A 22,228-nucleotide genomic window follows, 5' to 3' on the forward strand; every position below is an offset into this window, starting at 1 on the left:
GGCTAATTGTGCTTGTAGCTCACCAACCTTATTTACCACACTTTGTGCATTTACGTACATGCATTCTTAACCCATTTTTGAATTTTTCGTAGTCTTTTAGTCTGCTCCTGTCTAATATGGTACTACTTTCTTCTCTAGTACTATCCAACACATTCACTCTTTTATGCACCTTATTCCTCTTTTCTACTCCTATATGCTGGTGCCCATCCCCCTGCCAAGCTAGTTTAAACCCTACCCAACAGCATTAGCAAACCTCCCCGTGAGAATATTGATCCCGGCTCTGTTGAGGTGTACAGGCTTGTACAGGTCCCACATTCCCCAGAAACGGTCCCAATGTCTCAGGAATCTAAAGCCCTCCCTCCTGCACCTTCTCTCCAGCTATGCATTCATCTGTTCTATCCTCCTATTCCTGGACTCACTAGCACGTGGCACCGGGAGTAATCCCTCTTTCTGACTATGTCGTTGGTACCGATATGGACAACGAACCTCTGGCTGCTCACTCTCCCTCCTCAAAGTGTCCTGCAGCCGCTCAGTGACATCCTTGACCCTGACACCAGGGAGGCAACATACCATCCTGGAGTCATGCCTGCATCCACAGAAATGCCTATCTGTTCCCCTAACTAAGGAATCCCCTAGCAATATTGCTCTTCCACTCTTCTTCCTCCCCCCCGTGCAGCTGAGCCACCCGTGGTGCCGTGGCCTTGGCTCTGGCTGCTCTCCCCAGAGGCACCATCACCCTCACCAGTTTCCAGAACTGTGAACCGGTTAGCGAGTGAGATGCACGCTGGGGATTCCTGCCCTACCTGCCTGGTCCTCCTTTTCTGTCTGGTGGTATCCTATTCCCTCTCTGCCTGCACATTCTAGGCTGCGGGGGTGATCACTTCTAGAAACGTGCTTTCCAAGTATTTCTCAGCCTCACAGATGCACTGTAGCGACTCCAGCTGCCGCTCAAGCTCCGAAACCCGGAGCTCAAGTTTCTGCAGTTGGCGACACTTCCTGCACATGTGGTCGTCCAGGCCGCAAGAAGCGTCCAGGATTTCCCGCATGGCACAGGATGTGCAAATCGCGGGACTGAGCTGCCCTGCCATGCCTCTATTTACCAGACTATAGAGGTAATTTAGCAGAAATAAACTTAAAACTTAACAAGAAACACTCAACAGCTACCCACCAATCAGCACTTCCCTCTATTAGATACGCTATGAACTACTTAGCAGAAATATACTCAAAACAGGACAAAAAAAAACTTACCACAAATACTCACCCTATACTCACCTCTCAGCTCCCTTGTGTCAGTGACACCTTTGAATTCTAACGTCACTCTTTCGTTGTGTCGCTTGCCAACTGTCTCCCTTGCAGGTAGTCCGCTCACTCAGACTACCTGCGAGGGAGGCAGTCGGCAAGTGCATTCCTGAAGAGAAAAGTTGTAGTACAACGGATCATAAAGACTTCAACACTTTCTATTCAGAACAAAGGAATCACACAATTTGTTTATGACAAGTTTAATCATTTACTTTGGCTATATATTCCCATAAGTATAATTTTACCACTTGACTGGTATGGAGCCTTTGATCCGAGTGCTCTCCAGGTATATATCATACAGTTCCCGGAGATGCATTAAAAGTTCTTCAACATTTGCACCAGTTAGTGCAGATACTGGGATTATACTCTGGCGTACTTTTTCTCGAAGCAGAACAAGATTGGTTTTGGACTCTGGAAGATCTATCTTGTTCCCAATGACACAAAATGGTCTCTCCGACAATCCTTTCTCATACTGCTCTAGTTCATACTTTAAATCTTCCAGCTGCTGCCACGGCTCTGGTGTCGACAGATCGAGCACAAATAGCAGAAAGCAGCAGCGTTCAATGTGTCTCAGAAAGGAAACTCCCAGGCCTTTGTTTCTGTGGGCACCTCTGATGATTCCAGGGATATCTGCAACTACAGAAAGAAATACACCTTTAAAATGCACAATAACATCCTCTTCAGATTAGTTTGCAATGTAAAAACTGCTTATAAGCAATTCCGTTCTGGAATAGCTAATGGCATAGAAGTGCGGCATTTTGAATTGAAAAAAAAATCACTAAAATCGCTATTGTAGGCATTTATTTTCCAAAGCTCTAAAAGGCATATACCAACAGTGAAAGGCTATATTTTCTTTTCAAACATGATGATTTGGAAGTTAGAACTCTTGTGCATCCCCCCACTTCCTTCACCCCACCATTGGCGGCCATGCCTTCAGCAATCTCGGCCCTAAACTCTGGAATTACCTCCCCAAACCTCTTTGCCGCTCCACCTCTCTACGCTGCTTAAAACTGACCTCTTTGACCAAGCATTTGGTCACCTCACCTCTCCTAATGTCTCCTTCTTTGGCTCAGTGTTAATTTTTAGTCTGATTACGCTCTTGTGAAGCGCCTTGGGACCTTTTCCCAAGAATTGAACAGCCATGGGCAGTTCCCCAAAAAAGGAAGAAATGGAGTAGGATGGATTGGTTGACTATTGAACACTGTGGAGCGGTTTGAGGAGTACAAAGAGAGATGGCCCTAGTTGCAGGCACAAAGGATGTTATTAGTACTTTAACTAGGGTAATTTTGGTGCCGAGAATGGAATGGAATCCAAACTGAAGCATTAAAAAAATAAGCCTGAAGGCTTTGTGTTTTAATGCGAGGAGCATTCGTAATAAGGTGGATGAATTGGCTGCGCAAATAGAGGTAAACGAATATGATTTGGTTGGGATTACGGAAACGTGGCTCAAGGATGGCCAAGGCTGGGAACTCAACATCCAGGGGTATTTGATATTCAGGAAAGATAGGCAAAAAGGAAAGGGAGGTGGGGTAGCACTACTGGTTAAAGAAGGGATTAACACAATTGTAAGGAAGGATATTAGCTCTGCTGATGTGGAATCTGTATGGGTAGAATTGAGAAATACCAAGGGGCAGAAAACGTTAGTGGGAGTGGTATATAGACCTCCAAACAGTAAGGCAGAGGTTGGGGATGGCATTAAAAGGGAAATTAAAGAAGTGTGCAATAAGGGCACAGCAGTCATCATGGGTGACTTTAATCTACATATAGATTGGGCTAACCAAATTAGTAACAATGCTGTGGAGGAGGAATTCCTGGAGTGTTTACGGGATGGTTTCCTGGACCAATATGTCGAGGAACCAACCAGAGATCAGGCCATCTTAGACTGGGTATTATGTAACGAGAAAGGATTAATTAGCAATCTTGTTGTATGAGGCCCCTTGGGTCGGAGCAATCATATGATCGAATTCTTCATTAAGATGGAGAATGAAGTAGTTGACTCAGAGACTAGGGTCCTAAATTTAAATAAAGGAAGCTACGATGGTCTGAGGCGCGAGTTGGGTAAGATTGATTGGGGAATGGCACTCAAAGGGTTGACGGTGGATAGGCAATGGCAAACATTCAAAGACCGCATGGATGAACTACAGAATTTGTTCATCCCAGTTTGGCATAAAAATAAAACAAAAAAGGTGACCCAACCGTGGCTACCAAGGGAAATTAGGGATAGCATAAGATTCAAGGAGAGGACATATAAATTGGCCAGAAAAAGCAATAATCCTGAGGATTGGGAGCAATTTAGGATTCAACAAAGGAGGACAAAGGGATTAATTAAGAAGGGGAAAATAGAATATGAGAGTAAGCTTGCAGGGAACATAAAAACTGACTGTAAAAGCTTTTATAGATATGTGAAGAGAAAAAGATTGGTGAGGTCAAGCGTAGGTCCCTTGCAGTCAGAATCGGGGGAATTTATAATGGGGAACAAAGAAATGGCAGACCAACTAAATACATATTTTGGTTCTGTCTTCACAAAGGAGGACACAAATAACCTCCCAGAGATGTCGGGGAACATAGGGTCTGATGAAAGGGAGGAACTGAAAGAAATCAGTATTTGTAGGGAAATGGTGTTAGGGAAATTGATGGGATTGAAGGCCGATAAATCCCCAGGGCCTGATAATCTACATCCTAGGGTACTTAAGGAAGTGGCCCTAGAAATAGTAGATGCATTGCTGATCATCTTCCAACATTCGATGGAATCTGGAACAGTACCCATGGATTAGAGGGTAGCTAATGTTACCCCACTATTCAAAAAAGGTGGGAGAGAGAAAACAGGAAATTACAGACCGGTAAGCCCGACATCGGTAGTGGGGAAAATACTAGAGTCCATTATAAAAGATGTAATAGCAGAGCACTTGGAAAACAGTGACCGGATCGGACAAAGTCAACATGGATTCACAAAAGGTAAATCGTGCTTGACTAATCTACTGGAATTTTTTGAGGATGTAACTGGTAAAATAGATAAGGGAGAACCAGTGGATGTGGTGTATCTGGACTTTCAGAAGGCCTTCGATAAGGTCCCGCATAAGAGATTAGCGTGTAAAGTTAAGGCACATGGGATCGGGGGCAAGATATTGACTTGGATAGAGAACTGGTTGCAGACAGAAAGCAAAGAGTTGGAATAAACGGGTCTTTTTCCGAGTGGCAGGCAGTGACTAGTGGGGTACCGCAGGGATCGGTCATTGGACCCTAGCTATTCACAAAATATATTAATGATCTAGACAAGGGAACTAGATGTAATATCTCCAAATTTGCAGACGACACAAAGCTGGGTGGGCATGTGTGCTGTGAGGAGGATGTCGAGAAACTCCAGGATGATTTGGACATGTTGGTGGCAAAAACAGGAAGGCAGATTATTATCTAAATGGCAATAGATTGGGAGAAAGGGAAGTGCAACGAGACCTGGGTGTTCTTGTGCACCAGTCGCTGAAGGTAAGCATGCAGGTGCAGCAGGCGGTTAAGAAGGCAAATGGTATGTTGGCCTTCGTAGCGAGGGGGTTTGAGTACAGGAACAAGGATGTCTTGCTGCAGTTGTACAGGGCCTTGGTGAGACCACACCTTGAATATTGTGTGCAGTTTTGGTCGCCTTATCTGAGGAAGGATGTTCTTGCCATGGAGGGAGTTCAGCGAAGATTCACCAGGCTGATACCTGGGATGGCAGGAATGACGTATGAGGAGGGATTGGGTCGATTGGGCTTGTACTCACTGGAGTTTAGAAGAATGAGAGGTGATCTCATTGAAACTTATAAAATTCTGACAGGGCTGGACAGACTAGATGCAGGAAGGATGTTCCCGATGGTCGGGGAGTCCAGAACCAGGGGACACAGTCTAAGGATAAAGGGTAAGCCATTTAGGACAGAAATGAGGAGGAATTTCTTCACCCAGAGAGTGGTGAACCTGTGGAACTCTCTACCACAGAAGGCGGTGGAGGCCAGTTCATTAAATATATTCAAGAAGGAGTTGGATATATTTCTTAAGGCTAAAGGGATCAAGGGGTATGGGGAGAAAGCAGGGACCAGGTACTGAATTTGGATGATCAGCCATGGGCCTATATTCTATGTTTCTATGTTTTTGAAATCAAGGAAACAGCTGCGGACACCTCACTCAAATACACCCATGAGGCCCAAGAACCAATTCCTGGTGATCCTTGGGTCTCTTGGTGCAGCTGCGCACTGTCAAAATGGACCCAGCCCAAAATCTGCCCCAGGGACTCCTAAAGTAGTGAAAGGGAGGAGGCAGGGACGGGATGGTGGTGAACCGAACTGGTGAGAAGAGGAACTCTTAACAGGGCGTTGCCATTGCAGGTCCCACCTCCGAACAAAGGCTGAAACGATGTTTGAAAGGGAACAGAATTCAAACTCATGGATGACTATCTGTTGTAACTCACTTGTGAAAACTCACACATGAATAGTGGTCAATTGGGCGAGATACTAAGGAGCACCTGTTTTCTGTGAAAACATACCCCAACCAAGGAGTTAATGCATTCAGGAATGCAGGGGAGCAGATTTACGGGAAAAATAAATGCAATCCAAAATCCGAAGCCTGGATTAGAAGCGCTTCTCCCCAAGCATACCGGCAACTATCAGACTTACTTATTGAGAAGCGGAAAATGGCCCGGAATTTGCAGTGGTTAATATCAGCAAACGAACAGCTTTCGCTGTTATTACCCCTCTGAAACTGAACGCATCTTCAGGATGGAGCACATGCGCATCCTAACGCGGTAATCCTGAAGTTGCGGTCAGTCATTCACTGCTCCGACACTGGCTGAGCTGTGGCCACCCTCCCCCTCCAAATAGCCGTCAAATCAGTGAAACTGATGAAAACTTGGGCTTTTCCGCAGTTAAATACCCCATTAAAAGTTAGACCCTTTTGGATTAGGTGTAACTGGGGTTTTCACAGCATATTGACTGCTAAACAAACATTACGGCCCTGAAAAACAAACTTTAATTTTGTGAAGTGTCAAATTTATCCATTTTAATAAAAATTAAAAAAATTAAAAGATTGTTTTTTTAAATTTTCTTTAGTTCATCTTTATTTCAGCTTTACCATTTCCCCATGAGAGCGCTCAAATCTTTGTTTGGCTCTCTATTAACATTTTTTTTTAAAGTTAGAATAAAAGGAGCTTAGTCACTTCCTGGTTGCCGGTCTGTGAGAATTCTGCACTGTGATTGGCTGCTTAGACCGTGTGTTGACGTCACAGCAGCTCGCGTTAGGGATTCGCCATTAAAACTTACACGGATCTCATCTGAACGTTGGAAAAGCCAAACTTCTCGCCACAGCGATTGTGAGACTTTTGTGGGAAGCTTACTTCGGGGGCCAGCGACGAACGCCTTTGCTTCTCCGCTGACCCCAAAATAACCACACAATTCTAAACCAGTATCAATTTCAAGCAGAAAATAAGCTGTTTAAAAAAGACACTTTTTGCTTGTAAAAGCAAGGTTTACCTGCGATCTGCTCGAAGTCTCGATACTGTATCACACCAACATGAGGATTTAATGTAGTAAACGGATAATCAGCTACTGCTGGCCGGGCATTTGAGATTGCTCGCAGAAGAGAAGATTTCCCAGCATTTGGAAAGCCAACCTTAACACAATAGGAAATAATGTTTAGTTTTCTTGTCAAGCGATGCTGGCCCAAAATAAATGCATTGCAGCCATCTATCCTCATCCATTTTTGTTTTTAAAAAGGCATTAAAATCCATTCACAATATAAATTGCCAATGGTTTCAATAAGTAGATAAAACTGACCAAAAAAACCCCACTTTTGATGCATTGATACAGTGAAAACATAGCAGCCTAGGTAAAGACTCTTTCACATTTCATTAGATTCAGGATCAGCGAGGAACTTTTCTGATTGTCTATTAGATAATGGCACTGCCTAATGCAGTGGTAAGCCAAAGATCATAGGGTCTCATGTTGGTTTATGCTTGTAACAGACCCATCAATCATTGTGAATAAGATCACAAGAATCTCTACAAAAGGGGTACAGTAGCATAGTGGTTATATTACTGGACTAGTAATTCAGTTAATTAAATAAATCTGGAATAAAAAGCCAGCATCAGTAATGGTGACCACAAAACTATCAGATTGTCATAAAAACCCAACTAATGTCCTTTAGGGAAGGAAACCTGTCGAACTTACCCGGTCTGGCCTATGTGACTCCAGACCCACAGCAATATGGTTGACTCTTAACTGCTCTCTGAAATGGCCTAGCAAGCCACTCAGTATCAAAACCGCTATGAAAAAACTAGAAGAATAATAAAACCGGCTCAACCTAAGCACTGTGGGAGTACCTTCACCACACAGACTGCAGTAGTTTAAGGCGGCGGCACACCACCAGCCTGTCGAGGGCAATTAGGGATGGGCCATAAATGCCGGCCTTGCCAGCGACGCCCACATCCCGTGAACAAATATATATATATTTTTTTAAATTTTATTGGAATTTGTAGTATGCCAGTATTGTAAGCAATTTTTAAATGACTGATTTCAGGGAGAGAGAATACAAAATTGGCTGCACTTGATATGAAGTGCAGGGGGGCAATCAGTCTGCCTTTTCTTACAAACAGTCCCTCATCAGATTGTTAAGCAATACATTCAAGGCTTGTAATATGTTAGCATATACAAGGTTTTCACTGCGGTGGGAAACACTATTGTTATTCCTAATGGCTGGACTATTTAAAATAAAAAAGTTTAGTTGTTCAAAAGTTAACCGGGGGGGGGGGGGGTGGTGCTCACTGTCAGAATTAACATTTCCTGAGCAATGTAGACATTAGGTGTCAAGATGGTGTGCAAATGTCAATTTGGGGTCTGCGCACTAGATATTCTTTCAGTTTAAGGGTCTCTCGTTTAGCACACCTCATGTCCCCTATGATCAGAGTATATCGTTACTGCCCTCCAGTCACTCTAAGACCCCCGATTGTGTGCACCGAGTACACTGATCTCGGACATGCTCCCATATTCATTTCTCCTATTTTCTGTAAGGCAGACTGATGAGCACTCTAGTGAGATGAGGACAATTATAAACCAACAAACTGGTTTGTTTTGTATGAAATACATGAATAAACAGATTACCGTTTGCACGGCGAGTATTACCTATTTCACATCATTCCTCATAGCATCAAAAAATAAAAAATTACAGGCCTCGTGCATTAATGCCTCAGTCTAGAGTTTCTGACAGCCTTGCTCTGGCTGGAAGGAAAGCGAGATCCTCTGCCTCTCTTGCTGTTTTCGCTCAAACTCTCTTTATTCCACGGAGAGAAAGAGAGAAAGCCAAAAGCTTAATCGCTGCTCCTCCCTAAGCTGCTGGTGTTGAGGATTGGCTTGCCGAGCTGCCAATCAAAACTACTACCGTGAATCAGTCAGCTCCATTCCCGTTGGTGTTGGTGCCATGGCAACCACATCGCCTGACCAGCTAGGCTACTGCTATACTATTCTGACATTGCAGGTGCAAATATTTCGAGATGGTGGCGAGTGATCCTTTATTTCAAATGGATACATCATGAGTATACACAATTCTGTTAACCACTTTATCTCTTAACCCACATCACTTGAAAAAAATTGATTATCTGGTCATATATCGGTTTGTGGGACCCTGCTGTTTGCAAATTGGCTGCCACGTTTCCTTATATATTATAATAACAGTGACTATACTTGTACTTCATTGGCTGTAATGCGCTTTGGGATGTCCCAAGATCACGAAAGGTGCTTCATAAATGCAAATTCTTTCAGTACTTTATTCCACAGTGAAGTATGTTATGAGCTGAAGTCACTCATCATCACTAGGCTGATCTCTCAACAGTTCTCTTTCTGAATCTGCCTATCTAGAGTGTATGTACCATGGAAACAAAACTGATCAATAAAAAATTGAGTTTTTTTTTTAAATGGTTCAAGTTTCACTTCGTGTACAACCCTGGTTCACCACAGGAGATGATGAGCGGGGCCGGGGAAGGGGAAAATAAGCCGCAGGCCGCTCTTGTTCAATTCCTAGCCGCCAGTCAAGCAAAGGCCTCAGGGCCGGACTCTGTCCTGTTCTCTCAGCTCGGGAAGGTGATGGTGAAGGAAAATTCGAAAGAAGCAATTTTTTAAGTTAGCATATGTCTGCAATTCAAAACGAGGTTCTTGTCTCCATTAAAGCTAAAACCTCTTAAAAACGCATCAGTGTTGATGAATTTATTCAAGTTATCAGCATCAGGTGCAAATGCAACGATTCATAGACAAATCACATAGAATGGAAGTCGCAGTCTCTTTCAGGCTTCATTAAAAAGAATGGCTCGTATTTTCCGATCGCAGGCCTCCCGCGGATGGAGGCCCGCAATCTGGAAAAATCTGTGCCCTTACCCGAGGGCTCCCGGGACGCGCACACTTCCGCTCCTGGGCCTCTCCAAACTCCAAGTGCGCAGGGCCCGCGTATCCCAGGGGCGCATGTAGTTCCCAGCGTCCCTGGGATCAGATGGGCCATGGGGAGCCAATCACAGAAGGGAATCTCCCTTCATACACTTGACAGGAAGACCTGTCAAATATATGAATGGAGATCAATGAAAAAATAGTAAAACTTTAAATAATTTTTTTTTTTAAATCACATTTTTAAAATGATTTGAAATTACAATAAATTAAGTACTTTAAACAAAAATTAAATTTTTTGAAAAAAATTAAAGTATTTTACGGGGCTAAAAATCAACTTACCTTTTTTTTAAAAAGTATTTTTAAATGATAAATCAGTGACTTTTTTTTAAACTTTTTTCTACTCTTATCCTGGTAAAAGCAGGCCTTATGTCTGCTTTTATCAGGCGTAAGAATTGTAAGGGTTTTCTGCGGGCGGAGGGTCTCCAAAAAGCGGAACTATCCGCCCGCAAAGGCCCTGCTCCAGGGCAGCCGGAGGATCTGTCAGGAGCATTCTTAACAGATCAGAAATGCCGGTTTTCAGCACATGCGCTGTGCGTGCCTGAAACCGGCATTTCCGATGTCCTTACGGGTCGGTACACAGCGCGTACCCACCCGTAGGGATTGGAATATCCGGCCCAATGCGTTAGATAACATAAGCAGGGTGGAAATCGTTTTTTTAATTTAGATCTTGGGCCTTTTACTAGCTGGGAAAAATACTTTGTCATGAGCAAGTGATGAATAATTTTAATGAGACATCAGACACATTTGTCAAATGTCCATCACTTCAGACATGAAACAAAGTTGCACAAAGTGCTGCTTTACAGTTAACCGAGGTATCTGGTGTCACGGCATCGCATTACGTTGTTGAAAACTGGCAAAGAAAAATAACTTTCATCTTTACATACCATCCCAGCATGAGCCACGGTCCTGAGCTCCAGCTGCAAGACCCGCTGCTGACCAGGCTCTCCTGGGGTTGCGGTCATCGGTGCCCGATTCTCGTTGGACAGAAAGAAACGGTTGCCCTTGCCACCAAGCCCACCGTACGATGCGACATATTCCTCTCCATGCGACGAGAGATCGGCAACTATCTTCCCATCTTCCTTGACCACAGTACCAAGAGGCACCTGAGGGCATAGCCGCAATTTAATTTAACCGATAGAACCACAAAGCAAGATTTTGAAAAATTTTGGGTACCCACCATTACGTAAGTGTTAGCTGCGTTTTTTCCGTAACAATTTTTATTTCCTCCAGATTCTCCATTATTGCCACGATAAATTGATACAATGCCCGACAGTGATTTTATCTGTCGAGCAACTGAAAAAGCAAAATTACTTGAGATTAGAAAAAAACAAAAAAGAATCGTCTGGGGGCTGAGATTTAATTCTTTATAAATTCAGGAAAACACTGACGCTTTTGCTTTAGTTTACAGCTGTCAGGGTTATTTTCACCATCACCATCAACAGCAGTTCGTAGCAGTGTGAATAAAACAATGATGCATTCCCCTACGGTGGAAGCTGTCTTTTGATCTACGTGACCAAAGCATCGCTAATAGGGCGACACACTGTGAAGCTTAGTCACTGTGACAACCATTATTCCACAAATGAAACAAAATAACGCCAAAGCTTTGATCCATTTTATTCTGGAAAAACTGCCATGGATTCCTCCCCCCCCACCCCCACCAATTGCCTAAAAGTTGCCTGTGATAACATTTTTAAAAAATACTAAAAACAAGTTTACAATTTTTACAGTGTACTGAAATCTTCCACTAATGAATCCTTTGAACATATTTTCTATGAATTTTAACTTTTGGACCAGTAAGGTTATATATGCAAATAGGAGTTAAAAAAAATTCTAAATCAATAGATTTTTGACCAATCTACAATTACCTGCATTTAGAATATGGCTGACCTTCGGATGAGTCATTAAACTGAAGCCCTGTCTGCCCCCTCGGGTGGACGGAACGATCCCATGGCACTATATACAAGGAAGAACAGAGGTGTTCTCCCAGTATCCTGACCAATATGTAACCTTCAATCAACATCAACTAAAACAGATCATCATGATAGCTTGTCGCTCAAAAATCTCAAGCCCTGAAGAGGGCCATTTATGCCAATAACTACATCTACAGCTCCTGTTGCGATCTCAGTCAGAGTGTGTTGACAGATTTGGTCTCGCCCATAGCTTACTACAATAGGAGATTATCATGGGTCATGGCGTAAACGTATCTAACTTGACCCTGCTAGAACAGATTATCTGGTCATTAACTTCATTATTGTTCATGGAACCTTGCTGTGTACAAATTGGCTGCCACATTTCCTTACATTACAACAGTGACTGCACTGCAAAAAATACTTTTTCTAGCCGGGAGTGCTTTGGAACCGTCGGAGATTATGAAAGGCGCTATACAAGTTCAAGTTCTTTCATTTCTTTAGAATATGAACAAAATCTTTCCCATACAGCATAATTTATATTCCACTATACGTACTCTTCCTTGTACATAATTTTACATAGGATATACAGCACAAAAACAGGCCATTCGGCATTTATGCTCCACTCGAGCCTCCTCCCGTCTTTCCTCATCTAACTATCAGCATAACCCTCTATATTCCCTTTTCCTCATATGCTTATCTAGCCTCCCCTTAAATGCATCTATACCATTCGCTTCAACCACTCCCTATGGTAGAGAGTTCCACATTCTCACCACTCTTTGGGTAAAGAAGTTTCTTCTGAATTCCCTATTGGATTTCTTGGTGACTATCTTATAATGATGGCCTCTAGTTATGCTCTTCCCCACAAGTTGAAACATTCTCTCTATCCAAGCTATCAAAACCTTTCATAATTTTAAAGACCTCTATTAATTTGTTGTAGTCCTCCTCAGCATTGACTATCCCCCCCCCCCAAATTTGGTGTCATCCGCAAATTTAGAAATTGTGTTTTTGATTCCAAAGTCTAAATCGTTAATGTAAATTGTGAACAACAGTGGCCCCAGCACTGATCCTTGTGGAACACCACTTCCCACCTTCTGCCACTGTGAATAGCTGCCCTTTACCCCTACTCTTTCTGTCTTGAAGCCAGCTAGCTATCCATTCTGCTACTTGTCCCCTGGCTCCGCATTCTCTGACCTTGTTCATCAGTCTATTATGGGGTACCTTATCGAAGGCCTTTTGAAAATCTAGATAAATTACATCTACTCTCTCTGTTACCTCTTCAAAAAATTCAATGAGGTTGGTCAAGCAAGACTTTCCCTTTTGAAATTCATGCTGACTATTCCTTATTATATTTTTGGTTTCTAGATGTTCTTCTATTTTTTCGTTTAGTAGAGATTCCATTATTTTTCCTACCACCGATGTTAAGCTGACTGGTCTATAATTCCCTGGACATGTTCAATCACCCTTCTTGAATACAGGTATTACGTTAGCTATCCACCAGTCTTCTGGCACTACACCTTTTTTAAACGAATTATTAAATATGTGCAGTAATGCCTCTGCTATCTCTTCCCTAAATTCTTTTAAAATGCGTGGATGCAATCCATCCGGACCAGAGGTTTTATCCTCTTTGAGTTTGATTAGTTTAATTAATATATCCCCTCTTTTTATTTTAAATGTACTTATCTCATTACTAATCTCATCATCCAATGTCATGTCCATCTGTTCTATCTCCCTGGTAAATACTGAAACAAAAATAATTATTTAATATTTCTGCCATCTCTCTATCATTACCTGTGGTATTATCCTGTCTATCCCTCAATGGCCCTATTCCCATCCCAACCTTCCTTTTTTTATTGATGTTACTGTAAAATATTTTGCTATTTTGGTTTATGTTCCTTAAAAATTTAATTTCGTAGTTCCTCTTTGCCTTCCTAATTTTTTTTTTTTTACTTCTCTCCTAATCTCTTCATATTCTCCCTTATCATGCACACTCCTGCTGTCCATGTAGAAACATAGAAGATAGGAGCAGGAGTAGGCCATTCGGCCCCTCGAGCCTGCTCCGCCATTCAATGAGATCATGGCTGATCATCCAAATTCAGTACCCTGTCCCTGCCTTCTCCCCATATCCCTTGATCCCTTTAGCCTTAAGACATATATCTAACTCCTTCTTGAACATATTTAATGTATTGGCCTCCACTGCCTTCCGTGGCAGAGAATTCCACAGGTTCACCACTTTCTGGGTGAAGAAATTCCTCCTCATCTCAGTCCTAAATGGCTTACCCCTTATCCTTAGACTATGACCCCTAGTTCTGGACTCCCCGGCCATCGGGAACATCCTTCCTGCATCTAGTCTGTCCAGGCCTGACAGAATTTTATAGATTTCAATGAGATCCCCTCTCAATCTTCTAAACTCCAGTGAGTACAAGCCCAATCGACCCAATCTCTCCTCGTACGTCATTCCTGCCATCCCAGGTATCAGCCTGGTGAATCTTCGCTGCACTCCTTCCGTGGCAAGAACATCCTTCCTCAGATAAGGCAACCAAAACTGCATGCAATACTCAAGGTGTGGTCTCACCAAGGCCCTGTACAACTGCAGCAAGACATCCTTGTTCCTGTACTCAAACCCTCTTGCTACGAAGGCCAACATACCATTTGCCTTCTTAACCACCTGCTGCACCTGCATGCTTACCTTCAGCGACTGGTGCACAAGAACACCCAGGTCTCTCTGCAATTCCCCTTCTCCCAATCTATTGCCAGTCAAATAATAATCTGCCTTCCTGTTTTTGCCACCAAAGTGGATAACCTCACATTTATCCACATTATAGTGCATTTGCCATGTTTCTGCCCAATCACCCAACCTGTCCAAATCGTACTGGAGTTTCACTACATCCTCCTCACAGCATACCCTCCCACCCAGCTTTGTGTTGTCTGCAAATTTGGAGATACTACATCCAATTCCCTCGTCCAGATCATTAATATATATTGTGAACAGCTGGGGTCCTAGGACCGATCCTTGCGGTACCCCACTAGTCACTGCCTGCCACTCGGAAAACGAACCGTTTATTCCAACTCTTTGCTTTCTATCTGCCAACCAGTTCTCTATCCAAGTCAATACCTTGCCCCCAATCCCATGTGCCTTAATTTTACAAGCTAATCTCTTATGCGGGACCTTATCGAAAACCTTCTGAAAGTCCAAATACACCACATCCACTGGTTCTCCTTTATCTATTTTACTAGTTACATCCTCAAAAAATTCCAGTAGATTAGTCAAGCACGATTTACCTTTTGTAAATCCATGTTGACTTTGTCCAATCCCGTCACTGCTTTCCAAGTGCTCTGCTATTACATCTTTTATAATGGACTCTAGCATTTTCCCCACTACCGATGTCAGGCTTACCGGTCTATAATTCCCCGCTTGTTCTCTACCACCTTTTATATGCCTCTTTCCTTACTCTCAATTGTTCCCTTATGGCTTTATTCATCCATGGAGTCTCATTAGAGTTTAATTTGTTCTTTCCTTTTAGCGGAATATATTGTTCCTGCACTCTGCTGAACACCATTTTAAATATTTCCCATTGCTGTTCTACATCGTTGTTTGCCGATATTGATGCCCATTTTATTTTCCCCAAGTTCTGTTCTCAGACCCTCAAAATCAGCTTTTCTCCAATCTATTAACCTGGTTTTTGTCATACTTATGTCCTTCTCAATTATCATCTTAAAGTGTATTATATTATGGTCACTATTGCCTAGATGTTCCCCTACTTTTACTTCTCTTATCTGCACTGGTTCATTCCCCATTACTAGATCCAATAGCAAATCCTCCCTTGTTGGGCTATTTACATATTAGAAAGGAGTCTTGTACTCATTGTAGGAACTCCATTCCCTTATCCCCTTTACCTACCTCTTCTGTCCAATTAATATCGGGGTAGTTGAAATCCCCCATGATTATTATACTATGTTTTTTACTCATTCCCCCAATTTGTCTGCCTATTTCTTCCTCCACCCCCCTTCCACTATTAGGTGGACTGTAGACTACGCCTATGTGTGATTGATCCTTTATTATCTTTTATCTCTATCCATATGGATTCTATTTTTGTCTTGCTGATAGCTACATCACTTTTTTCTACTGCCATTATGTTGTCCCTAATAAGTACAGCTACTCCACCTCCCCTTTTCCCTCTCTATCTTTTCTAAATATGTTATACCCTGCAATGTTTAATTCCCAGTCCTGATTTTTCTGTATCCATGTCTCAGTAATCCCTATGTCTGGTTCCTCGCAACGCATGATTGCCTCCAACTCCCCTGTTTTATTAGACACTGTGTGCGTTGCTGTACAGACAGTTTAACTCATTTTTAATAGGATTTCCTTTCACTTTATGGTTAGCCATCTTTTTAGACTCCTGTTCTATAACTCTATTTATTCCCTTGCCATCAATGTCCTTACTTTATTCTTCCCTATGCTCTCTTTTCCTGTTTTGTTTATATTTAGGCTGGTTACGTCTCTTGTAGATCCCTCCCCCCATCTTACTAGTTTAAAACCATTGCTACTAAAATAGACTGCAGTTTTTGTACAAAATGACTATAAAGTGGATGACATATAATGACAATTTAGACATAATGGTTAGTTGTTCAACATAACTAACTTTGACAAACAACTTAAAAAAGAGATAAAGCAAAATGATTAGGGACATGCACTGCCCATTCACAAATCTATTGCTTTACCATTACAGATACCGTATGTTAGGAAATTAAAAAATCAATTAAAATACTCTAAAGCAGCAATAAACTAGTTAAAATAGCATTGTTGTCACTATGGATCTATGAAGAACAAACAGTCCCTTAAAAGACACACCAACTCTCAGGTGTCTATCCAGTGAGTAACTGAGCCATACAACCAGATTCACTTTTGGCCTGTGTAGAATTAGCGACTTTAAGTCACAGCAACAGCACAGATGCTTCAATTAACCTCAGCACACCCGGAGTTAGGGAGGGGCACATCAACCTGGAATCATGCTCTTGATTGCTAGCCAGTGACCCCTGCAGCAAGGTATGTGGACATTCGGATCAGGCTTGGTTATGATGCTCCCCACAGTCAAACAGCCCGCTGACACTCGCCATCAAGGCTCATGAATGAATATTGGCCACTAGAGGGCAACCAGCACCCACAGAACTGTCCCAAGCAAGGGGAGTGCAGAAAACCGGCAAAAGACTTTGGGCTCGATTTTCCAAGCCCCGAGGAGGCGGGTTTGGAGGCGGGAGTGGTGGAAAAATTGCAGAATCGGGGGGGCAGGAATCCATCCTGCCCCCAACCCGTCTCCGTGCCAATGTCCCAGGAGGCGGATACCCAACCTGTGCTGGGAGCTGCCTCCGAGGCGGGAAGGGGATTAGTGCCAATTAACTGCCTGTTAACAGGTAGTTAACAGGCAGTTTTTTGCCTAATCCCTATTTTTAGCCCTGAAGTATGGGCTGTCCAACGGCTCCGAACCACGCTAAGTTAGCAAGGCGGACCGTCGGTCTGCAGGGGTCGAGATGTCCGTTGTGCAGGTGAGTGATGGGTGCATGTGTGCAGAGGTAAGTGTGTGAGGTAAGTGTAAAGTGTTTTAATAAGTTTTACTTACCTTTACTTTCTCCTGCAGGCTTCCCTTCCTTCAGTTCTCGGGAGTCCCTCAGCTCACCAGCACAGAAAGCAGAATGGCCGCTGAACTGTCAAAAGCTGCAGCCTCTGCTTTCTGGTCTGGTCTGAGTCTGAGTAGAAGGACTCAAGTTAGAAGACAGATTGTCAGTGTTTGACAGCTTCACAGAGCTGTGAAACGCTGATTTTTCATCTGTCAAAAGCTCTTGACAGATGAAATGTCAATCGCTGACGTCACCAGTAACCAGGTGCCCCTTAATTGGCCTGCTGAGCCCGCTGGGTGGGCTTAACAAGGTCAATCAAGGGAAAGTAGTGTGGGTTGGCCACAAGTCGATGGAGGCGGGACTACAACCCAAAAAATGGAAGTCCCACCTCCAAAAGCTCCCCATTGACAAAATCGAGTCCTTTACCTTTTAAAGTAACATGTCCTCCATCGCCTCCATTTCCACCATCAGGTCCTCCAAACTCTTTGCGAGGCTCACTGTGGAAAGTGCATGTTCCATCACCGCCTGTCCCTCCAATCACACTGATTCTTCGCTGATCCACAAAGTACCGGGTCTAAATGATAAGAAATTTTATGGCTACAAATAATTTTACAATTCCAATTTTTTTTTTTTTTTTTTTAAATAAATTGCCTCTCTTAAAAAGCAGAAAACACAATGCAGCTGGATAAATTACCTCAAAAAAAAATTATAGGAAGTTTAAGCTTAAATTGTCTTCCCTTTTTGTAACTGAACTTTCTGTATTTATCTTTATTGGATTGTCAGCACTTACACTTTTGTTGGTAATTGGGATACGTGGTCAATACCTTGAACAATGGCCTGGATTTTGCGGTAAGAATAGTGGTGAAGCGCTCACCGTTATTAAGGAGTAAATCGGACAGCAACTTCCAGCGTCCACACATGAGCAGTTAAACGCAGAAATCAGGGAGCTGCTGTCAGAGTTGCCCTGCTACTCCAGAAGCTGTGCTACACCGGTACCTCGCTGAGAGACTCGACATTAAAATCACACGGAAGGGCATCAAGTTACTGTACTTACCCACTGGATACCTACTAAACACACAAGAAAAAGTTAGGGCTTCTCCATTCAAGTGTAAGTGAATTAACAACAGCGTGATAAGTCTTAATTACTACCAAACAACCGGGCACTGAAAATTAACTTTTAGAAGTGTGAAGTCTCATTCCTTCAGATTTTAATTATTGTTGGAGATTTTTTTTTAAATTAACAATTTTTTAAAAACTTTTTCTTTTTCTTTTATTTCTCTCTTAATCCCATTTTTCTTTCCCATCTTTATTTCACTTTCTGTACCTAATTTGACATTGAATTAACTATTCTAACTTACACTTCCTGGTTTAGATTCTGTGCGTCTCAGTGAGGATTCTTCAATCTGATTGGTTAAGGAGACATACCTTTGTTTGCCCTGTTCTCACAGGTCCCAGATCCCCTGTAGAGGGCGCTGTGCTGTTTCAGCTCTTTAATAACCGCAAGTTCCAGTGCAAAAAGCCCAGAGAAAGTTTGTGGGTAAATGCAAGTGTAATGAATGGCTAGCACCGTTCATCCGCCACTGACCGCAAAATCCGGGCCATTATCTAGCCAATATAATTCCTTGTCCCATCATACAAAATGCATATCTGTCAAATGTATCAAGGCATTTGAAGATTGTAAGGATGAAGACTGATTAATATTACCAGTTTCTTTTCAGAAAGCTCTCTTTTCTTCTGGAATCCTCGAGCCTTGGCGTATTTGAAACAGCTTAGAGTGAAATTTCGTAACAAAGTGTTATTGGCATGAGGGTATGCCAACAGATTACATGCCACATGTTGGCATAACCAAATACCTTCTACAGAAGTCTGCAGTGGAATCCACTTTCCCAGTGACAAGATCTGTCTTATAGACATGGTAGGCTGACAAAACAGGAATAAAAAAAATACAAATCAGTAACAACTTGCATTGATATAGCACCACCTTTAAACGTAGTAAAATGTCCCAAACCGCACATTAACAAAATTTGACACCAAGCCACACAAGGAGATATTAGGGCAGGTGACCAAAGAGGTAGGTTTTAAGAAGCATCTTAAAAAGGAGGTAGAGAAGGAATTCTAGAGCTTAGGGCCTAGGCAGCTGAAGGCATGGCCGCCAATGGTGGAGCGAAGAAAATTAAGGATGTGCAAGAGGCCAGAATTGGAGGAACACAGGGATCTCAGAGGGTTGCAGAGCTGGGAGGTTGTTACATAGATAGGGAGGGGCGAGGCCATGGAGGGATTTGAATAGATCGAATCATTTAATGTTACAGCACAGAAACAGGCCATTCACAGCCCATCAGTGTTTTTCACATGAGCCACCTTGTTTAATCCCATTCTGCTGCTTGCTCCCCACATATGAACTTTATCATTTTATATCCATCGCTGGTAAAATGAGCAGAGAGCTCAAATGTATATATATTCATCACACTTAAATCGCAGACTTAAAACTTCCAAATATATACTGCACGCAGGCTACTTGCAACAGGTGCAAACACAATACACTATTGTAGAAATTACCACTAACAATTCCAGACATCAAACTGTAAAGGTAAGCTCCATTCATTGCTTAAGGGCATCTCTACCAGACAGGAATTCAGGTGATCATCAAGACTGATCCCACTCCACCCCAGCTCTGCACATTGCGTTATATTAAAACAAGTAATACAAACCCAGTAAGCTACAGTGTATAAACAACAGAGTGAGCTCGATGGGCTAAATGGCTTTTTTGTCATTCCTACCTTTTTATGTATCAAAAAACAATAGTTGATTAATCATTTTCAGCGATAGAACCATAAAAAGCTGGGAAGCTAAGTTTTTGAGTACTTGCAACAAATGTAACAAGCCTGAGTAGCAAGTGGATTCGTCAGATATCATCACTTGGTCATTCACATTTACTGCTGTACTGACCCAGCATGCACGCAAGACTTTAAAATGCAATACTGGAAAGCTAGGCTTTTACTGCCAAAATTTCCATTTCTTGCAGTTACAGAGCAGCCACTGGGCAGTTGTGTGAAGTGCCTTAAGAGGTTTGAGACATTATATAAATACAAATCCTCTTTCATGCTGTCTAGTGGTTTAAAACTGTTTGGTCTCCCCAACAGTGCAGCAGATTTTCTTCCTCCTTATTAAAATAAGAATTAAAATCATATTGCAGAATTTCTATGAACTTTCCCAGCGCCTGGACTGAGTATTTGGAGTGATCAGTGCAGTAATCTCTCCCCTTTTCAGGCCACTCTCCATTGTGCAGCATTGAGCTTCAACAGTACATGAGGCGCCTCCCTTCCCGGAGGAGGTTTAACGCGAGTCCGGGGATTCACGTGAGGCCTGTCGTTCTCAAGCGGACATGAACAGCAGCGCAGGCCCTTCTCCCCCATACCTGAAGGGAGCAGGAGGAGCGCAGGAGGGGAACGACTGCCAGGCTCCAACCCCGGAAACACAGCGCTACCACCCGCCAGCACATCTACTCACTCACCGGCCTCTCCCTTAGCAACCGGGCCACTGAGGGGGAGGAGCAGCTGTCACACACACTCAACCAGGCAGCATGAAGCAGAGCCAGAGCTTTATACACACACCTCAACTGGGGACCAGAGCACATGCACAACTCAAATCAAAGACCACTGCACACACATCCCAACTAAACTGGGGACCAGAGTATATACACAGCTCAAATCAAAGGGCAGTGCGCACAGAAGGATATATTGGCCTTGGAGGGAGTGCAGTAGGTTTACCAGAATGATACCCAGACTCCAGGGGTTAAATTACAAAAAGAAAAAGACTTACGTTTCTATAGTGTCTTTCACGGCCACCGGACATCCCAAAGCGCTTCACAGCCAAGGTTTTTGAAGTGTAGTCACTGTTGTAATGTGGGAAACGCGGCAGCCAATTTGCACACAGCAAGCTCCCACAAACAGCAATGTGATAATAACCAGATAATCTGTTTCAGTGATGTTGATTGAGGGATAAATATTCGCCAGGACACAGGGGATAGCTCCCCTGCTCTTCTTCGAAATAGTGCCATAGGATCTTTTACGTCCACCCGAGAGCAGATGGGGCCTCGGTTTAACGTCTCATCCGAAAGACGGCACCTCCGGCAGTGCAGCTCTCCCTCAGTACTGCACTGGAATGTCAGCCTAAATTTTTGTGCTCAAGTCTCTGCAGTGGGACTTGAACCCACAACCTTCTGACTCAGGAGGAGAGAGTACTACCAACTGAGGAGACACACATACGAGGAGAGATTACACAAATTAGGGTTGTAGTCCCTAGAATTTAGAAGGTTAAGGGGTGAATTGATCAAAGTTAAAGATATTAAAGAGAATAGAGAGTGTGAAACTATTTCTACTGGTTGGGGAGACTAGGACTAGAGGGGCATAGTCTAAAAATTAGAGCCAGACCTTTCAGGAGTGAAATTAGGAAACACTTCTACACACAAAGGGTAGAAGAAGTTTGGAACACACTTCCACAAACGGCAACGGATGCTAGATCAACTGTTAACTTTAAATCAGAGATTGATAGATTTTTGTTAACCAAAGGTATTAAGGGATATGGGGCAAAGGCGGGTATATGGAGTTAGGTCGCAGATCAGCCATGATCTCATTGAATGACGGAACAGGCTCAAGGGGCTAATTGGCCTACTCCTGTTCCTATCCCAACAAATAAACTGGGAACCAGAATATGTACACAGCTCAAATCAGAGCGCATTGTACCTTAAACATTCACTCCCTCCACCACCGGTGAACAGTGTCTGCAGTGTGTACCATCTGCAAGATGCACTGCAGCAACTCGCCAAGGCTTCTTCAACAGCACCTCCCAAACCCACGAGCTCTACCGCCTAGAAGGGCAGCAGGTGCATGGGAACACCACCACCACCTCAAAGTTCCCCTCCAAGTCACACCATCCTGACTTGGAAATATATCG

At 43.0% G+C, this 22,228-nt stretch overlaps 1 protein-coding gene across 3 annotated transcripts; it reads right to left on the bottom strand.

Moving 5' to 3' along the window:
• Nucleotides 1–1,483: 1,483 nt before the first annotated feature.
• mtg2 (mitochondrial ribosome-associated GTPase 2) lies at nucleotides 1,484–20,881 on the bottom strand. 3 transcript variants are annotated; one of them, XM_086005644.1, is made up of 7 exons: nucleotides 20,787–20,881; nucleotides 18,980–19,195; nucleotides 17,702–17,849; nucleotides 10,930–11,045; nucleotides 10,637–10,855; nucleotides 6,795–6,933; nucleotides 1,484–1,935 (listed from the first exon to the last, which is right to left on the bottom strand). In XM_086005644.1, the coding sequence occupies exons 2-7, from the start codon at nucleotides 19,187–19,189 to the stop codon at nucleotides 1,541–1,543; spliced, it is 1,227 nt and encodes a 408-aa protein (XP_085861770.1). In that variant the 5' UTR covers nucleotides 19,190–19,195; nucleotides 20,787–20,881; the 3' UTR covers nucleotides 1,484–1,540. The 3 variants fall into 3 exon arrangements, with proteins under 3 accessions (XP_085861770.1, XP_085861771.1, XP_085861772.1); XM_086005645.1 differs by lacking the exon at nucleotides 20,787–20,881 and adding an exon at nucleotides 20,691–20,779; XM_086005646.1 differs by lacking the exons at nucleotides 18,980–19,195; nucleotides 20,787–20,881 and adding an exon at nucleotides 20,691–20,779.
• Nucleotides 20,882–22,228: the final 1,347 nt, after the last annotated feature.

The sequence above is a fragment of the Somniosus microcephalus genome, chromosome 13 (assembly GCF_052327205.1).
Source record: "Somniosus microcephalus isolate GS21.2 chromosome 13, FLI_Smic_1.0, whole genome shotgun sequence".
NCBI classification, from domain to species: Eukaryota; Metazoa; Chordata; class Chondrichthyes; order Squaliformes; family Somniosidae; genus Somniosus; species Somniosus microcephalus.

What these genes read in the sequence shown, in the direction of transcription:
- mtg2 (XM_086005645.1), bottom strand. Translation starts at nt 20,774, where the DNA reads ATGTGCTGGCGGGTGGTAGCGCTGTGTTTCCGGGGTTGGAGCCTGGCA. An exon ending in GCTCCTCCTGCTCCCTTCAG is followed by an intron (nt 19,196 to 20,690) that starts GTATGGGGGAGA and finishes CTGTTTTGTCAG; the next exon opens with CCTACCATGTCTATAAGACA. An exon ending in AGACTTCGAGCAGATCGCAG is followed by an intron (nt 1,936 to 6,794) that starts GTAAACCTTGCT and finishes TTCTTTCTGTAG; the next exon opens with TTGCAGATATCCCTGGAATC.